Source organism: Bombus pascuorum, chromosome 11 (genome assembly GCF_905332965.1).
Source record: "Bombus pascuorum chromosome 11, iyBomPasc1.1, whole genome shotgun sequence".
Lineage (NCBI taxonomy): Eukaryota > Metazoa > Arthropoda > Insecta > Hymenoptera > Apidae > Bombus > Bombus pascuorum.
This window is the reverse complement of record NC_083498.1, coordinates 558078-577709: the sequence shown is the minus strand read 5'-3', so window position 1 is coordinate 577709 and position 19632 is coordinate 558078. Positions and strand designations below refer to the sequence as shown.

Sequence of the window (19632 nt, the reverse complement as noted above, 5' to 3'; positions counted from 1 at the left end):
TATAGCGGGTATCGGCGCTTCGAAACTTCGGTGATTACTGTGAACGGAACGAAAGGTTGAGAACGTTGAACGTTAAATCGCGAAAATGAAATCTTCGTGGTGGTTCCTCCACGGAAATCCGACGACTGACTGGAGAATTCGCAGACGTGCGCCTTTAATTTAGAGGCGCAGAGCGCCCTCGAGTTTTCACACTGCATTCTGTCCGATGTGTATACGTGTAAATTTTCTGTATGTGCGCGTATTTTCCTGTCTACGTAAATTCGTGGTAAAAATGCTTTTTCGCGCTGGATATTGTTCCAGGAGTACTATCAACTGCTACACAATTCCGCTAGTTAATTGGTCAAAGGTTGCAGCAACCGTTTTCGCAAGACAAACTACATTGTTTGTAGTATCGTATAGTTGCTTTAAAATCAGCCGATCTTCGTTTCTTTTCTTTTTGACAGCATGCGACTAGAACACGCACAATTTCACGTTTAGAAGAATATCGAATCCTTCTTTGATAAAAATTATAAGCTACTCTACTTACTGAATCTGATGTGTTGCTTGTAAGTATACAGAAAAATATTAATGGGAACGAATACTTGAAAAATACGAGTGAACTTGTACTTGGATTATCGATAATTATTACTGAAAAATAATAATGAACTTGGAGGTGAAAAGAGATATTTCTTCGGTATGTACCTGCTTGTTTCCTTTGGCCTATATTTTAACAATACTATAATTTCTTGGTGCGAACGAATAAGTGTATTTTCGACGAGATTTTCTTTCTAGCTTCGAATATAATCAGACAGCAAACAAATAGGGTTGTATCCGTTGCTTGGGAAGACAAGGAAAGTTATTGATACGATAAAACATTAACACACTATGATTGTAACTAGAGGTTACCTCTCTTGGGATTGCTTGCATATTTTATCGTTAATTCAAAGAACCTTCTCCGGAGGCGTGTCCTGAATACCTAAATTCTAAATCTCCTTCTCATATTATATTACGAATCCACGTTAGACGTTGAAATGTCTCTCGTATAACGTATTATGACATGTTGCATTTTAATGGAAGATTAAGATTAACGTGTAACTATTAATTAATTATTTTTACAGAATCCACCAGTTAAACGGTATTGATTCTAAGATATATAACGACTTTATATTAATCATAATGGGATTTTAATATTTCCAACAATGCAATCGTATTTTTGCCGGTATGATGATCTTATCGAATATAAATTCTTGTCCATAATTTTTTAAATAATTAAACTAACGACATACCCATATCGTCGATGATTGGTGCCATTCTGAGCGTAACTCCGACTAAGAGTAAAGACATTGTAAGAAGGAGGCAGGCTGTCGCAACGATCGTCCAACGAGCGCGTGGTGGAAGTTCTTCAGGATCGACGAGTTCTTCTTGAGGACCCGTATTGATAACTTTACGTCGTTTCCGTTTCCTCTTTCTGCGGGGCCGATGATACTTCGCCCGAGGTGCCTCGATCTTTTCGGTACCGCTCAAGATCTCCTCTTCTTCCAACTCGTCCGCTATGTTCAACGCCACATAATCGTCGTCGTCGTAGTGGATCTTTCTGCAAGAATAGGATAAGACAAATTTTTACTTCTCGCTATGTGCATCCTCTGGATATATGTTTGGTACTTTAAAGTATGTCTACTTATGATCTAATGACACTTAAGACTTAACTTTCTAATTGAAAGCTTAGATTTTATTTACTGCAGAGCGAATTCCTTTAAGAAATCGTTCGATGTAAAATTGTAAGGACCGGCATAGCGTTACATTCAAATATCAAAACGTTTAGCGAATCATTTCTGATGAAGAACCGCATACAATTACACGCTCATTTGTATGCATCATTAGAGATATAAACCTATCAAATTACGCACTGCGTTACCGATGCGAAACTGTAATGACGTCGGATAGTTCTCCCGCGCTGAGTTTACCACTAAGTTTGATTCCGTCCACGACACGATCTTAGAAGACAAGTAACAATATCCCAATATACATGTAAGATTTCCAAATTACAAAACAAAAACGAATATTTCATGGTCCCCGGAACAGATGCATTTGACAGATACAGACGAGGAAGTTTCGTTAACTGCCGAATATTGCAATGTAGCTTTAGAATCCATATTTAGAACAACATACTAGGAGAATAAGAGAAGGTAGAAAATTCTACTTGCTTGTAAACATACATTAAAATATTCAAGGAAACTTTTTTACTACGAGATGAAATATCCTATACTCGTTTATTTCTATGTTTTTACAATTTTATATTAATTTACGCTTTTGTATAGCGTAGAATTTGTGTAAGGTATATATCTTCTTCTATACTTTTGCATGATTTACATGTATGCTCTTTGCATGAGGTATGATGTGAAAATACTTGTAAAGCGTAATTCTTTGATAAGGAATGGTGTTAAAGTATGGATTATATGTAAAGAGAAAATGTTGTAACCACGCTACATTTTATTCCGCAATTATCAACGTTATACGATGCATTCCAGAACTTTTCTTTTTCATCACGTCAGAATAAAAACATACAAATGAAGAGTATAATATAAAATACATCTGTGTGACTTTACGATTGTTTGGAGAAATATACATTTCTAAAGAATATATTCGAAACACAAAATAAATTAAGATAAATCGACGATTTAGTTTTTCTAAATTAATCGAATTTAATTCTTTTTGTAAAACGAACTAAATAAACTACTAAGCGCTTTTTCCGCGTTAAGAGATTCAGAAATCAATGTACGTGTAAAATTTGTCGCAATATCGTTTTAAACTTTAACGGATTAATCCATAATTAAAGATGTCTCGACTTTCGTACAAGTAGCTCGATCCAGAAATGTGTCAGACAAAGATGCTTGATAAAACATCCAGCTGACGCATTCGCAATATAGGTCATGCCGTATTTTTCAAGCATTACTTTCTAAATTGAGATTAAATAAAGAAAAATGTATATGCTTAACAATCACACACATTATATTATAGAAAGCCTTATATTTTTAGAATGCAAACATGTTACATTGTTAAACATATGAAACGTTTGTATTCTAGGATTAAAATAAATGAAAATCACTTGTCTGTTTATCGAACAAGTAAAATTCGTTGTCATTCGTTTAATTCGAATCAACGTAAATAGTAATGCTCACAGAAAATAGGAATTAAATTGTAAGGAAAATCAAGAAGTCTTGGAAGAGCAAAGTCGTAATTGGAAGAATCATGATAAAAATATGGATGGAAGTGCTTCAGTGTACAGCAGCTTGAGGGAACCGCATCATTACGTCGAACAAAGGAAATCTCGTCGATCTTATGCCAGCTATACACGTAGAAACAACGCGGAATACCTATATTGCTTGGACTCGTAAGAACGCGTAATTTCTGTATAAGTTTTAAATCTACTTTTAAGTAGTGTGACCCAACGATATGTCAGACCATTCCAATACTCCAACCCCGTATTATACATATATATTACGTATGTAATTTCCTTAGGCAATTACTTTGAAAGGATACAAAAGATATAAGCAAACAAGATGCACACAGGGTGCTAAATAAAACATGAATCGAAACTTTAGAAGCTTAAAATATTCACTGAGAAAAATATTTAAGCAACAGAGATTTTTAAATCGATATTTTCTGATATTACGTTGATATAAATACGTAAATTTACATATTACTTGTCTTGCGAACAGTCTGAAAACACTTATCGAGACAGACTGATGAAAAAAAGGTGCGGCTGTACAAAGGCACAATGACGTTTCTCCTTGATCTTTTTCCCTGACAAATGTCACCGTCAATCCGAGTTTCATTACACAGTCGAATACGCTTTGTTCGCCAAGCGATTCTAGTATGAAACCGTATTGGATGAACATCTAACGAATAGAGCAACGACGTGCAACTACGCACCGAGATGACCCAGTTTCGCAGTATATTGCACTTACAGGAAAATCGAGTTCCTTTCTTCCCGAACACGCCTACGAATGTCCCTTCGTCAGCGCACGAAATTGCAATGTTCAAGGAGATGATACTCGTACCCGTAGACAGAAATAAGGAACTCGTAACGAGAAACTGCATGAAACTGTTTGCGACAGATACAGTTAAACTAAAAAATGTAAAATGATAAGCACGTAGCAGAGTTAAGTACACGCACGATCGATATAGTTTTGAAAATCGATTACTTTTTATTCCGTGTAACGAGTTAACTCATTTTCTTTGATTAGCGGGTTTAGGTGTTTAACGTTATATCATTGACTACACTTACAATTGAGCTGTACTTTGGGGAAAGTAGGAGGCACTTCGGTGCAACTGCGAGTATTCGCAGGAATCGCTGAGAGTTTCTCGAGTCCTTTCAAAGTTTATCAATGCAAGATCCTGATCACCGTCCATTCCAAAAAGTTCTAAACGTGAATCAAGACCCGTTTGGACGTCCTGTACTACGCCGTGAAGAATATTCGGGCTTTTCGAGTGTTTGCGCTTTTTCCTTGGACGTCGTGGACTTTCTGATGCTTGTCGCCTCGTTTTACCTGCAACGATACATATACATCGTGTTTTATCATCTCTGACACTTTGATATACATAAAATAAATGCAGATTTTTAAAATACGATTCACAAAGTTAAAACGGTGGGTTCAAACGAAACGTTCTGGTAAATTTTATGAACGAACACTTTCATTACAGCGTAACGTATGTATTTATCGATTCACGCCGTAATCTTATACGAACCATTCTTTGACGTAAGCTAACCCTACGTCAAAATATAAATTGCATCGACGCACTCTACATAGAGTAAGATTTATTTTTACAATAACATGGCGTTAATCTTAGACACAAAGGCATTAAAGGTGCAAAGAACATGTATTCGGATACAAAATATTGAGAAGCTTAAACACCATCTTACTACGTTTATTTTGAATTATACACATAAGAATACATCGTACAGAAATAATTATTATAATAAAAAATTAATAAGAAAGGTTCGCCATTGTGTGGACATTTTCATTTGTGAAGGTGGAGAATGATTCGACTTTATACTCGTGACCGAATATATCTCGTACGAATTCGTGTTTGAAAACATTTTCGTCGAAAGAGTCCCCCTAATCGACCGGTAATAATTTCATGAAGATCTGATGGAAACGAATGTTTTAATTTCAATCGGAAGGTGATTCGTCGGATACCCTCGATAACTTTTTAGATTTATGATCGGTCGAGTGTGGGTCGATCCTGGGTCATTAGACCTCCGTCTCATTCGTTTTCGCACTTTTTCATGCTCCGAAATCTCATAAAGAAACAGGGTACCCTCGTCGAGGGGTTAGGCCATCTTGACAGCATCGAAATTGATGCTACTTTCATGAATTTAGCTTTTTTCTCTGCAATAGAGTTCGTCCTCTTTTCGTTTACAATTTTCGTATACCTTATATTGAAAAATCAACGTAAACTTGGATAGAATTATAGCTATCGTAAGAATATATTTCGCGCAGAAGCTTCAGGTATGTTAAACGTTACACATTCAGGAAGTTTCAGAAATCACGAAGCATTCTCTGGAAAGAGCTTAAAAGACAATTTAGCCTTCAAATAAACGCGTCCTTTATGGGTATCGCGTTGTTTGAGAGGGATAAAGGGGACTCGAACGAAGTGAAAGTCAAACACTATCATCTGAACATTAAAGCTGTGAAAACTTTTGCTTTAAATAGTATAACTTGGTTATTACTACGATCTAACTAGCACGACCTCCTTTGTGTTATTTTTAAGAGTTTGTCCAATCATCTAACGAGGAGAAAATTTATACTTTTTCGAAACTGCAAAGATGGTGCCAGCTTTTAGGTAATCCCCTACGGAATTGCTACAGAATCGCTTATCCAGCTAGCAGAGTACCAAGAAGAATAATGTGAATGTACTTTGGAGAAAAATGGCTTCAGCTATAATTAAAAATAGCGCTAAGCAAAATATTTTTCAAATTGTGTATACTCCAGACTATTATATGTACTGTTATATATGTATATTAGTCTACCTAGGTACATAGACGTTTGTAAAAAATATTGAAGTTTAAAAGTATGGGAAAAAATTGTAGCAAATTAACGATACTTACCGTGATGGACATTATGTTCATGATGTTCCGTAGCGTCTCCAATGAAGTCGTTGCACGGAGCGGAATCGTGCCTCTTACGATGATGATGGTGATGATGGTGGTGATGGTGGTGGTGATGATGATGATGATGACCCTTTCTTCGATGTTGGTGATTCAGCGAAGAGGAGGCAGTCGATGTTGAAGTCAGTCTAAGCCGACGAGGACTAGCCGGTGCGCTACCGGAACGCTTGCTCAAAGCCGAGGAAGCTTTAATCGCCTCCACCTTCGTTTCCACCAGAGCAGCGAGGACGGCTTCGAGACGTGCCACCTCCATTCCACTGCCACCATCATCCGTCGAGACTGCCTTGTCAGCGACATCGGAAGTCGACGGAGTCACCGTCATCTCTTCACCTACAGTTGTCACATTACGTTCACCACCCTCGATGGTGACCACTTTGTAATAGGAACCGTCGCGGGACTTTTCCAAAGCCCGCTGAGCAAACGGTCACAAAACCGACACGCTAGAGTTCGACCCCCCCTTCTGCTTTCCTCTTTCTTCCACGACACTATCCACTGAAAGCTCTCGTATAAATCGGGACAACATGAAGCTGATTATCTTTCTCTATTCCGCAGCTTCGTTTCCATCCTTCGTATCTAAGGAAACGCGTCGACCAAACGAGGACGTTTCGCAATTTCCAACGCAAATTATACTTGTCGATTTAACGTCACGTCTGATAGCTCTGAGAAGAAAGAAAACACGAATCTTGAACGTTTGACGCTTTGTAATTCCGTAATGATCCACGATCAATGGGGTTCAACGGACAAGTCATTAGACCATTAATAATACGGTCTTTATTCGTATTTCCTTCTGCTTCTTATTTTCTTCTTCTTCTTCTTCTTCTTCTTCTATTTCTTCACCCAAGTAGCATTCACTAGAGTAGCTTCCCATTAAGACGAATGACGTCCGAGTAAGTCTTCCGTAAATATAAAGATAATTTTTCGTTTCCTTTTTAATCTTTGTTTCATCGGGTTAACTTCATTTTTCGTGAAACCTAATTGTCTCAATTGGAAGTGAGCAACTGTCGAAAACTTTCTTTTCGTATTCTTCTTATCTTGATCAACCTTATTCAAATTTCAACCATCGCATGGGAATGAGATAAGCGACTCGTTCAATTAAAAAAGAAGATCGTTACGTCGGAATCAAAATTATTCTTATCTTTTAGTTTACGCTTCCTTCCGTATTTTGATGCGGTGTATTTCGTTTCGTCGTACGAATTTGAAAAGCAGCTGCTCGATTTATTACCTCGAACTTGATCTCTGTTTAAGGATCTCTTTAAGCACGAATAAAAAATATGCCGGACGATCCCTTAATAAGCGCTTTCCCTTTCTGTTACTTCGACCAACTTCTACCTTTGCTTTAATCGACCAACGATTCACCGTCGGTGCACATTATCTAACAACAGTTATCAAAAAAATTGTACTCTTTAACAAGTTGATGAGTTCGTATTTAATTTCGCAAGTGCAGTTCTGTAGAATTCGCTCTCCGAATTCGATTTCTGCCTCCATCGTAGGTGACGATCTACCAGAATTAGTACCGTTGCAATCGGTTTACAAGTGACCAGAAGCGATAGATCGGATTGTCAACCGTTTCAATCGCATTAAAACGTCCATTCTCTTATGGCTTCGAAACCGTTGACTCCAATATAAACGTTCCACTCGATCGTTCGCATAACAGCTACCCATTGAAAGAAATTGGCGAGCGATCTCGATCGATCGTATAGTTCGGAGAGCGTCGACTCGATAGAGATATCGAACTACGAAGGATTGACCGTGGTGACATCCTTCCGAAATAAAAGAAAGGCCCCGACAAAAGTGCTGCGGCAGCTTATTCTCGCGTGACCAACTTCCCTCGACCCTTCCTGGTTTCTCGCGTACCTAATGACCTCGTTCCTTTGTGAAGCGCGAAACGAAGATTGGTCGAAACACGTAGCCATGTCAGGCAGCGTTCGCTGTGAAACACCGATGGCCCGTGTTTGTGTCAAGTGTGTTGTCGAAACTGGGAGGGGAGAAGGGGTCGGATGTCAAGGAGCAAAGATCGAGGGAGGCTATCACTCTAAATTGTCACTGAGAAATCTACGATAAAAATTCATTCGATAATACGGTAATAATCCACGTTCACTCGTTACCAGTCTTATTCGCACCGTATTGCATCGTTCGAACAGATAGTACTTGGTTCGTTGGTTTCGTTAACCGCAGTCCAAGAGACGACAAAATCACGGGAAAACGATTTTATTTCTCAGCTTAATAGGATCAGGGGTTGAACGTCGAGGTACGTGTAAACAGTCACTTCTGTATTAGTGAAGTTCGTTAATGCGATTAGCACGTGTTTCTCCCTTTATCCGGCAAGCTTTGATTAGAAGTTTCTTGTTGGTTGATGCTTGCATCGAAAGTTTCGTTAGATTAAAAAATACTTTCTAAGTCAATCGAGACGCGGCAAACCGATGCTATACATTTTTATTACGGTGATTGATCGCTCCTATCGAAAGCACGTAATTCCAATAAAGTGACTTTCTTTCTATCTGGTCGAGATCTCTGTGAAATCGTTTAATAACAGATCCGAAGAAGAGCTTTCAGTATCTTTGACAAGTCTTCCGATACAATGAACGACCAAAATTTCTTATCTTACTATAATCGATTTGACGAGAGTGGCAAATTTTCGTACTATCTATAACGTCCTTAGCGAGTCTTCTGATACAATGAACGATAAAAATTCCTCATCGTGTAACGATCAACTCGATGAAAGTTGAAAATCTTCGTATCTTCTGCAATGCCTCTAACGACTCTTCCGATACAACGAGCGATTGAAATTCTTTAACGTGGAACGATCGACTCGACGAAAGTTGCAAATTTCCGCATCGTTAGTAACATCTTTAAGAAGAGAAACGCTGACGGGGAATCGAAACGAGCATCGTTGCCTGCGAAAGTCAAGCGCAAAGAGTGCACGGCACCTCGTTTGACCTATTAAAGCCGGTAAACATTAACGTGCTTTCTCATGTAAACGACCACAAATACCGTTTATATCGAGTATACTTCGACAAGGTCATTAATCATCCTCGAAATACCCAACATGCACCTCGAATTGTAATTTTCAAGTACCATACAACCTATATCTTTGACCTTCTATGAACTTGGCGATTTCAAGTCTCTGCTCGAATCATCCAAACTTCCATCCGGCATCTCTTCCAAATAATACGGCGTGATTAAATAGAAAGAAGAAATGGGAAACGTCGCATCGTGTCGCATAAACCGAAATCGAAGCTGAAAGATTTCAGTGGAAACCTGCGATACGAAGTTAAAAGGCCTGACGACGAGAAAGTTCGGAATTCGTAGCATCTCCGACATCCGTCGCGATTGCACAAGGATCGTGTCCTTTAGGGGCACTCGTAGGATACCAGCACAGTGACTTCCGGCGGATCCATAGCTCGGGCAAGCGGTGGCGTTACGAACAGACGACGTACGACGGCGACAGTGACTTCTCGCGATCCTGTATCGTAGTTGGGTCGAAATTTTGGGGGTGGCGTGTACCGAACACGGGGGCAAAGAGCACGAACACGGACACGGACACGGTTACAGAGACACGGCACGTCACCTCGAGCACGTTGCCACTACGTTAGGTCGCACGTAGTTCCGTAGTACGATGTGTGTCGATGCGATGGCGCGATCTACGCACATCCCCGGCCGAGGGAATTGCGTGCGCGAGTTCTAGCGATCGCTCGAATACTGGGAAGCGTCGTGGAGCAGACAGGGTTGGTAGGCAGGTGGCCGGTCTGGCAGGGATGCGTTCAGCCCTACCCCTTCCTATACCGACGCTTGCCACTTCCACCACCAGCCATCCCTTTCCTTCGCCGCCAGCAGTGGCGTCCGTGCCTCCGACGACCTCCCTTTTTGCCCATAGTGCGGTCACCTTTGCTTATGTATCTGTAATCGTAGCGATATCGCATCGTGCGTATCTTTCTTCCTTAAAACTGATGTTCCTACGAGTATTAGAACGCTTGACAAAAATGGAACGAACTGGAAAAATTACCACGGCATTGTGAAAACCTTTGGAAATTCCTAGTACGCGTTTGATATTTTCCATTAGAAAAGTACATGGTGGAATCTTGATTGTCCGAACTAATCATGCATGCTTAAAGAAAAACAAGAAATCTTGAACAAAAATGTGACAAATCCTATTCTTCTTTGCCTATTTTTCTTGCAGAGAGTCATCTTCAAATTTTATATTGATTAATGTTCCAATAATCTGTCGTTTCGTTAATCGATGTTCCGATAATCGGCTCTACTGCATTAACATATTTTTGACAAGATGCGACACACTGATATTTGCATGCACAATGCAACTCCATTTATTGAAATGAAATTTTAGCTAATGTCCGATCAAATGAACTTCTGCCGATTGAATCCACTTATCTGAATGTGGACTCTTATGGTATGAATTCTAGTTGTTTATTAATCTCGCAGATTCCGACAAAAGTCTATTGTGTACATCAGTTTACAAAATTATTAAGAAATTTATAAAATACATATATAAAAGAAGTAAGAAATTTGACCTCGGAATTTCCTATTCCACTTATTTTGTCATTTTCCCTGTAGCGGTTACAGGCTGGTCACGTAAGGGATTTAATCCCTTCTTAGATAGTCCTGACTCAATCCTGATCAAAATTTAAAAATGTAGGTAGAATCGTGGGTTTTACTCTTTACGAGAGAAGCCATCTTCTCTATCGTTGCCGCCATGCCGAAGAATCCCAAGATTTTCCTCGACTTCGTTATTTATAACTTAATCCTAGCGTTCTCCAGACGCAGTAACCCGTGATATAAACTTTATACCTAACCACATCACGAAACTTGTACGCTGTGAATAATGAAAGGAATATAAAAGAAACGACGTTATGTCGAGTGAATATTAATAGAAGTTAGTGATATAACTATGCGATATATATTTAGATATTTAATATTTCGCGTTATTTATTTTATGCACGCGTAAACGAACGTGTGAAAATGAATTTTTCGATAATTGGCTGCAGTCAATATCAAAACATTCTATTTCCGAGGAACATCAATTTGTCTAATACAATTTAAGAACTAATTTCTATTCTGTCTTCTATTTGTCTCAAATTCAGCAATTGGGAAGAAAGGTTTGATATTGGAAAGGGTCAGATAATATATTCTTACAATTTCATAATGTCTGGTGAATACGCTGCTCCGTAATATAAACAACAATCCGATACCTATAACTTTTAATGATACTTAATTTTACCTTCATAATTTAAGAATTATCTACTTTACAGCTACTTTATCTACTTTACACATTTGCGCAATAAAATCATAGGGTCAATTTACCTTGATTTATGAAAATACAAGTAACGTTGTTTCTGGATTATGAAGTCATGCAAGAAGCTATGAGAAAGAAATTACTAGCTTAATCGCAGGATTGCAGAAACTTATAATTCCAGTCTTGCAGTTTACGAATTATACGAGAGAATACGAGCTAATCGAGTTTAGGATCACTTTTCTTAGAAAAGTATTTAGAGAACCAAAAAATACATACATACATATTACAAAAATACAAACATACATGTTACTATGAAAAGCTATGTAAATTTTTAACGTTAAATATAACGCTACTGCGGAGTAACATATTGAATTGATCGAACAATAACATTTGCCTAATGAGAGTTTGAATCTAGCAACTAGCGTCGCGACGGTCATCGATGGCGCATGTGACACGAAATATATGTATTATTCAACCAGAAATTGTATTTCTACATCTCAAAATGACATTTCAAGAACACAAATTTGGAATGAGTAAAGATAGACATTTATCAAGAAAACCATTGTGGAAATAATTTAACGACAAAATAGAATCTAGGACAGGGTCGTGCTTGTGAATAATGCCCTTATCAGGAAAAAAAGGACGTACATGTATAAAGTAATGTTACGAGTAAAACGTGAAAAGTTGGCAGTGCGTTATTGAAAGAAATAATTTTCATGCTTCGTGAAAGGAAGAGTTACATAACGTAAAATTCTGTCTATCTGTCAGATCAATTTTTACAAAAAAGTGGCAAAATCGAAGTACTGCAGAGAAATAGAAACTAACGCTACTCTAGACCTCTGCAAGTTAAACGAGAACTTCATACGATTCCTACCTGTTGCCTCATATCGATGGAATGTAGACTAATTGAAATAAAAAAAAATCATTTTGATATTGAAAGACCATTTCTTTTACTTCGACGTTACTTGGAGAAAAGTTTGAAGACAATTTTCTAAGGTACATTTTAAAGTAAAAAATAAGTACGATAATTCTCAAGAAAATTGTTAAACAGAGTTTTATGCCAACCTGCAAAGAACATTCTTTTTTGTACGATACTATTTTACCAGTAAGTATAACAAGTCCCGAGCCTTGAAGTTTATTGCTTCAGGCGATATTATTAAGAGGTAACGTTTGTCTACTCAAAGCGAAATATATGTAGATTTAAAATTATAACAAGTAAATTTCGCTACATGTACGAGCAAATTAGAAAGAAAAAGAACGTTTTCTTCGAGGAAGAATATCTTATGCTATGCGATACATTAAACTGAAAATGAATATACGTACACACAAATATGACAAATGAGAGAAAGTTTGACGTTGTCTTCACAAATTTTAATACAGCTAAGATATCAACAACTCTCAATGCGCAGCATCATGCATACTTTTCCAATATCCTGCAAGTTACTCCGTTCTGTGGAAAATCAATCTTGCATGAATAAACAGATACCCCTTGCAACGTAATATATTAAAAGGAAATAACATTGTTCTGTAAATATTCACCTTTACGAAATATTCGATATATTCCTGCTTGGAAATTACATGAATATGTATGTTACATATATTACAAAGTATGAAACAACTATCATACATATATTGCAATAGTAGCGTCCATGAAAAGCACTAGAACACAGGATGAGATTATGCCAGGATTGTTAAAAATAGAAATAGAATGGTAGAAGTTGTAGGACACTGTCGAATATCATATATTTACACTCTGCTTTCTTTCCGTAGCATATTGAAATATCAGAAGAATAATTAAAATACAAATGTTCATAGTTAATAGCACCCAGTACTATAGATATTTTATTATTGGAATTAAAATATTTAGAAAATTATTGCGTCGCGTAAATTTTTTTCACTGCAGTCTATCTTCAATAAATTCACAGGGAAAGAAAGAAGATATTCGCAAAACTTATTTTTAATGAAGCAGCGTCACATTGCTTCTCTATTCGTATCTTCGCACTTGGTCTCTATTCGTGAAAATCGTTATCAATTCATCGTATACAAGAGAAAATTTGAAAGTATTTTTTTCATATTTTCTAAGAAATCGTGTCACAAATCCGAATGTCTTATATACATAAAGTACGTAGTTAACGCAATAAAAGAACAGACGCAGTAGTCGTTATGCAGGACAAATGAAAATTCTCCGTCGAATTTACGACACGGGCTCCACGTCGTAAGCTAAAAAAAGCAGCCAAGTAATTTTATTGATCGACTTGTAGATTCTTGAATGCTTCCGTTAAAAATTCGTTATAACAATCCAATGTATTTCTTATGAGAGAAGAAATAGCGAATGAAAGCAGATATAAGACATTGAAATTCAAATTTTATATAAAACTTCCATATGAAATGTGCAAATGAAAATATCGCATTAAGCTTATTTTATCATTAAACGTCAAGTGTTGATATCTTTTTTCGATCTTTAGCACCGTCTTAGATATTTTCTGGATCATTTATCTACAAGAAAAGAAAAGAACAATACATTAAAACCTAAAAGAATACACAGTATTTTATTTTTTCTGATAACTGTATTACTTTCTAATCTGATATTTTAGTTGAAATAGAAAGTGCAATATACCGAGTATATACTAGTATATTTCTTTAAACACAAACTACATAAATAAATACGCGAACTACAAAATCATTTACTTTTGTTTTTATCGATACTTTATTTATACTGGCAAGGATTATTCTTTCCGTCTTTCAAATAAAGTAAAAGGCGAGCGTGTCGCCGACTGCTTTTGCCGATAACCTTTGTACAACGAAACCACATTCACCATACGCGTTCCTTGGAATCGTATAAAAGCAGGTTAACCTCGGCTAGAGTAGAAATCGATTTCTAGAGTTCCCATGACGATAGTCTCATCGTAACGCGTATCAAACTTTCTCCGACTATAATCAATTGTATTCTAGTATATGAAATATACTAGAAATAACAATGAACATGTTTTTTGTTTAAAAAAAATTCCAAGTGCTAAAAAATTCCGTAACTACGATATTAAAAATTTTTTTATGGACTCTGTATCAAACGCAGGCACATGGATTTTATAAAAAAATAATGAGGAAACGACATCATACACCCATGAAAGTAAATTGCAAAACATCAAAATATTATTAAGCAAATACAATTTTTGAAATGAAAAGGAAGGAAATAATACAAATTCATACTTGCTGAATAAGCTGTTGGTTGGCAAGATAATCCCGACGTTGTTCCTGTGGGATAGAAATAGGCGAGGGTTGCAGAAAAGTTTTATCTTCTGAGTTGTTCCTTAATTGCAGAAACAAAGAAGTCACCAGAATGAACGGTAGCGATAGTATCGGCAATTTCAGCTGTACATAAAATTATTTAATTCTTCATTTTGATTCTTAAGTTAGTATGTATATATATATATACATATAACACGTTAGAGTCTCTCAAACCTTTATCTTTTAAAACTCAAATTTTACTACGATTGACATCGTCTTTTTAAGATATTGATTAACATTAATTAACGGAAATCTATCTCAGAATTATTAAATTTTTAAAGCAAAAAATAAAAATATTAATTTAATTACATCTCTAAAGAAGAACAATACGCCATACTGCACGATCGCAGTGTATACGATTGCTACGATCGTAGCTGCAGCTGTTTGTCCGGTAAACGCAAATAAAGTTGCTAACGAAGCTCCCGTCAGAAAAGTGTTGTAACCCCACAAGCCGGCATAAATTTCATCCATTTGTATTCCAAACATTAAACCTACGAATAACGAGAAACTATGACAGAAAAATAGAAAATACTAATATCTTTGTCTCAAAAACATTTGCAAGCTACGTTGACTCAATCTCACGCTCGATAAATTCAAGGTTCATACACAAAAATAGTATAATACCCGCCAATGAACCGATGAGTGCACCCAAAAAAGCAAAGCCAGCCGTTATCGGAGAACAAAGTAGACAAGCTAAATAAACCACAGCACCCATAATAACGCTTTCAACTGCTAACACCTGCGACGCTGACACTATAACGCCATGAAACATCTGAAAAATGTACAGGATGCACACAAATTGACTCGTTAAAAAATATCTTACTGTTAATGACAATGATGACTATATAACGTAATATGGCATTTAAAACATTCATGATACAGTTTAACGAAACAAAATAATGCAAGATGTTGTTTAAGATCCCAAGATATTCGAGTATTCGAAAATGTCTAATACCTTCAACGATGTGACACATGATTGAATTGTGAAAAGTGGAGCAAACTTTACCATTCCCCAGTCAATGTGTATCCCTGTCGCATTTTCTCCGATGAAACTGATATTGCCTGTCGTCGCATCACTTGTTGCATTGTCCTGGAAACAATAAGAATGTACTGTATAAACAACTGATCGTGTATGTACTCGCGATACACATAGCACGTACATGTGTACACGATATCTTTGTTCGAGTACATATAACCCTGTGCTCAAAACTGGGCTAGTTCGTCCATTGATATCCACGACCGAAAGAAAACTCAGAGCAAAAATACCTTTGAATAAAAAATCGATAGAACTTTCTTTCTATGGCGAATTTATTTAATTCCATATCTAAAAGAAGAACGCGTGACAACAATAAGTTTTCTCCATCCGTAATCCGCTAAGTTAATTATACCTTCTAAATCATTCAAATTTTTCTATTTGCAACTCAATGCTGTCTTTGGCCCTCGCAGTTTATGTAGCTTATACGCACGTAATCTTACATTACGTAAATTTTTTACTTCCTCTATATATTTTACTACAATTTTACTAAAACGACGAAGAAATGCAGATTTAATGTGAATTTCATCTAAAAAAAAAGATCGACGAATCTGAGATGATTTTCATCTTCTCCTATCTCGCTCTAGAGACAAACAACAATAGGGTAAGAAGTTTGTATTGATCGTGTGCGTGCCACATGGCGACTAGCGGAATGGAAGAGGCTTTCAAGCATCGCAACTTAAGTTGGACAACGTTGCTGGCATAACTAAACTTGAAATTATAGCTTTCATCTGTTATCGATCGATTATGTAACACTCAAATGTTACTCGTTACTGTTCGTGTTGATGTGATATAACGATAAAAACTGATTGTACCGATTCTATGAAATTTCAATCAAAAATGCGATCACGTAGTCAAGAGTATTACATGGAATAAAGCACATAACACGTATAAACGTATAAACGTGGAACATATAAACAACTGAATCTTTTTTAAAAATATTAATAACTTCGAAAGTGTTAATAGGCAAAATTGAAGTATTTTAAGGTATCGTTTCATTAGCTTAACTTGTTGCTTTTTGGAACGTAAATATGTTAAGAAGATTTTCTTGTTACATTCAGATATCGCTGATGAATGTGTAATATATGTACGGCACTACGTGACATAATGATAAAAATTTTGTAGCAGTATACGTGTAGGCGTGCGTATCAAAATACATAAATCTTCATAAACTTATGAGCACGCTGCGTTATCAAACGATATCTTTATGACAGATAGTTTTCATACTTTTTACATAGAACATAAATAGAAGAACGTCTCCAGTTCAGCACTTGAAACAAAATAGAGAGTAATTTCACATTTAACATTATAAGTCATATCATGAGATCTAATAAATAATTAGATTGTAAAATGGGGAAAAATTACATGATTCTGTTTCAAAAATTCATGATAACCTTCGATTTACTATGAAAAACAAATATTTTTTAATCGGTTATATATTTTTGTCGATATTTGTTGTGCACAAAATCTTGGTCAATAATCTTTGTTACATTACAAATGACTGAGAAACGTGCGATACGTTAAAGTGTACCATAAATCTTACAATTACGGTAAATAATAATTTTATGACTTTTAATATAAGAACATAAATTTATAGCAAATAAATAAAATTTTACGATTACGTGTGATATTAACAGGACTTTTAAAGTCTCTAAAAATCTGGACTACTGGTACCGAAAAACGGAGTGTTTATCTATGCATTCCGCAACAATACGAAAATTGAATGCTCACACAACAAATTCTATTACCATTCTCATAACTGGTTGCAGTTCCTCCGTCGTATCAAGCCCATTGTCTTTGGTATAAAGGACCAAGAGCAACGCAAATTCAGCCAGATTAAACGGCCATGCTATGAATGGTAACTTATTGTTTGTGAAAGAGCGGGTCAAGTAAACACTGTAAACATTAATCATTACAAAAATTAGTTAAAAGCGTTCTATAATTATCACTGTTGTTTAAATTTAATCTACGTTGTAATATAATATACTGTTGAATATTTTTGTGATGGTAAAGTAAAATCTATTTAAGAAATTAAATGAACTTCTTTTTTTTAATATTAAATTTAAGTAAATCTGTAAGATTTGAAACTTTATCGAAAATTTTACATATCATTCTACTCTATTAACAGGTGAAAAATAAACGATTCTCCAAAAATCATAAAAGAATTGACTGTTGAGCTTTGTTTGAATACTTCATACGTCACACTCGTCACTTTACATTTACAACGATATCATAAAACTCAACATAAAGTTATCTTATATTCGTAAGAATTACTAAAATGCTAATACCGCGCGCTACAGCAAACATTTTATAATAAAAAATAAACTTATAAGCAGATATTCGTCAATTTATTGAAACTTGCCTAAAAATCGTTCCCAGAATAATCAGTAGTAGACTGAAACCATCGAATGGTCCATAGATACTTGGTATTAAACTAGACGATATCGCACCAACTAATAATGGATTGAACACTGTTAACCCATTTGCGATATTTTCCTGTGAATCTCGTATCAGCTGCAAATGAAATATATGCTTACCAAAACGTAATGTACGAATTTTCTCATATGACGTATCAACGAAAAAGCTCCGCAAATAGTATCGCGACGCGATCGTATTATCCTCGCAAAAAATTCCGCATTGCAGTCATTTTGTTTGCTTTTCGTGAAACAATACGGTGTCATGAGATGATCAAATGAATAATAATTACAAAAGCATGAATAATCGATTCATACGTCACGTAAATCAACAATGCAACTAGGCATTATTTATTCGCGTCAAATATATACTAAGGATATATATATATATTGGCATATATTTAATAAATATGTAGGAAGCACATAGTTCGAAGTTTTCAAAGTAAAAAATAATTAACAAAATATCATTTTTTAAATATGCGATGTAACAATTACGTACCACAGATAATAAAAGACCTAGGGAACCAGTGATTGCTGAGAGGAGTAACGTACCTGGTGCATTAACTCCTAAAGAAATCGTTATCAATAATCCACTAATTGGATTATTTGCAAATGCAACCTGTAAATTTATATAAGCTGAATATGAGTATCTTTCAATCGATTTAAATATCAATTTGTGTATGTGCATATCTTTTTGAAAATCTTGTAGACGATCCTTATATTTATAAATCTAAGATTTTAAATAACTGATGTTAACTAAAAATAACATAACATAATAAATAAATTTGTATCTATGAACTTTTTCGTTATCTATACATTATTTATAAAAGATATATAAGCTGCTTACTTGACTGAAACCTCGTAATAAAGAATCAAATAAGCGTACTATGCTCCAAAAAACGCTTTCCTTTTCTAACAAAAATTCTTGCCAAACGGTGAATGTTCCAGTAAAAACGGCCTGAGAATAGTCCTATATATGAATTATATTTAGAAATGTGATGTTAATAGAAAAAAAATTTTATTTTAGGTACTACATATGTATATACCTAATACTAAGATATTATAAAGCTTGAAATACACCTAGTACTTAATTCTGATTTCATCTAGTTTTATGATTAATTCACACTTTATGACATACGAAAAATATCTCATACTCATATCTTTTTATTTATCTTTCAGTACTCACATGGCGCGTAGATCCTTTTAATCGTTCTCTCGCGCTCATTCTATGATAGACTCACGTAAAACACTACAATTCCATTTTAAAAGTGTATCCTTTTAACCACACTGTGCAAATTCCCCCACCATTTGTGAGATACGTTAATGATAAAGAGCAATGTGCATCTGTATGTCATTCGATGTTTGATATTTCTTCTAAAAAAAATTGTGTGATACGAGATCGTGAATGTTTCGAATTTCTAAAAGAACTATTTATTCCACATTATAAATTAATATATATTAGTAATTAATAAGTAAGTATTAATAATTGAAATAGAGATAT

The 19632-nt window shown here is 35.6% G+C and overlaps 3 protein-coding genes across 4 annotated transcripts in view; 1 reads left to right on the top strand and 2 right to left on the bottom strand.

Moving 5' to 3' along the window:
• LOC132911696 (lateral signaling target protein 2 homolog) overlaps positions 1-19632 on the bottom strand; it is a 179981-nt gene that overhangs the window by 14477 nt on the left and 145872 nt on the right. The window contains exons 2-4 of one of the 2 annotated variants that reach the window (XM_060968543.1): positions 6092-6982; positions 4268-4529; positions 1266-1573 (exon numbers count right to left, since the gene is read on the bottom strand). In XM_060968543.1, the coding sequence (XP_060824526.1) occupies positions 1266-1573; positions 4268-4529; positions 6092-6473 (952 nt within the window). In that variant the 5' untranslated portion in view covers positions 6474-6982. Of the gene's footprint in view, positions 1-1265; positions 1574-4267; positions 4530-6091; positions 7136-19632 lie in introns of those variants that run through there. The other variant, XM_060968542.1, reaches the window with a different exon arrangement.
• The window catches only part of LOC132911702 (uncharacterized), a 39896-nt gene that overhangs the window by 11357 nt on the left and 8907 nt on the right, over positions 1-19632 (top strand). The window lies entirely within an intron of this gene.
• Positions 12934-19503, bottom strand: LOC132911717 (urea transporter 1-like). The gene is made up of 10 exons (XM_060968580.1): positions 19318-19503; positions 18979-19101; positions 18631-18750; positions 18080-18231; positions 17466-17613; positions 15691-15774; positions 15309-15456; positions 14994-15175; positions 14607-14768; positions 12934-13895 (listed from the first exon to the last, which is right to left on the bottom strand). Exons 1-10 carry the CDS (start codon positions 19354-19356, stop codon positions 13872-13874), a joined length of 1182 nt encoding a protein of 393 aa, XP_060824563.1. The 5' UTR covers positions 19357-19503; the 3' UTR covers positions 12934-13871.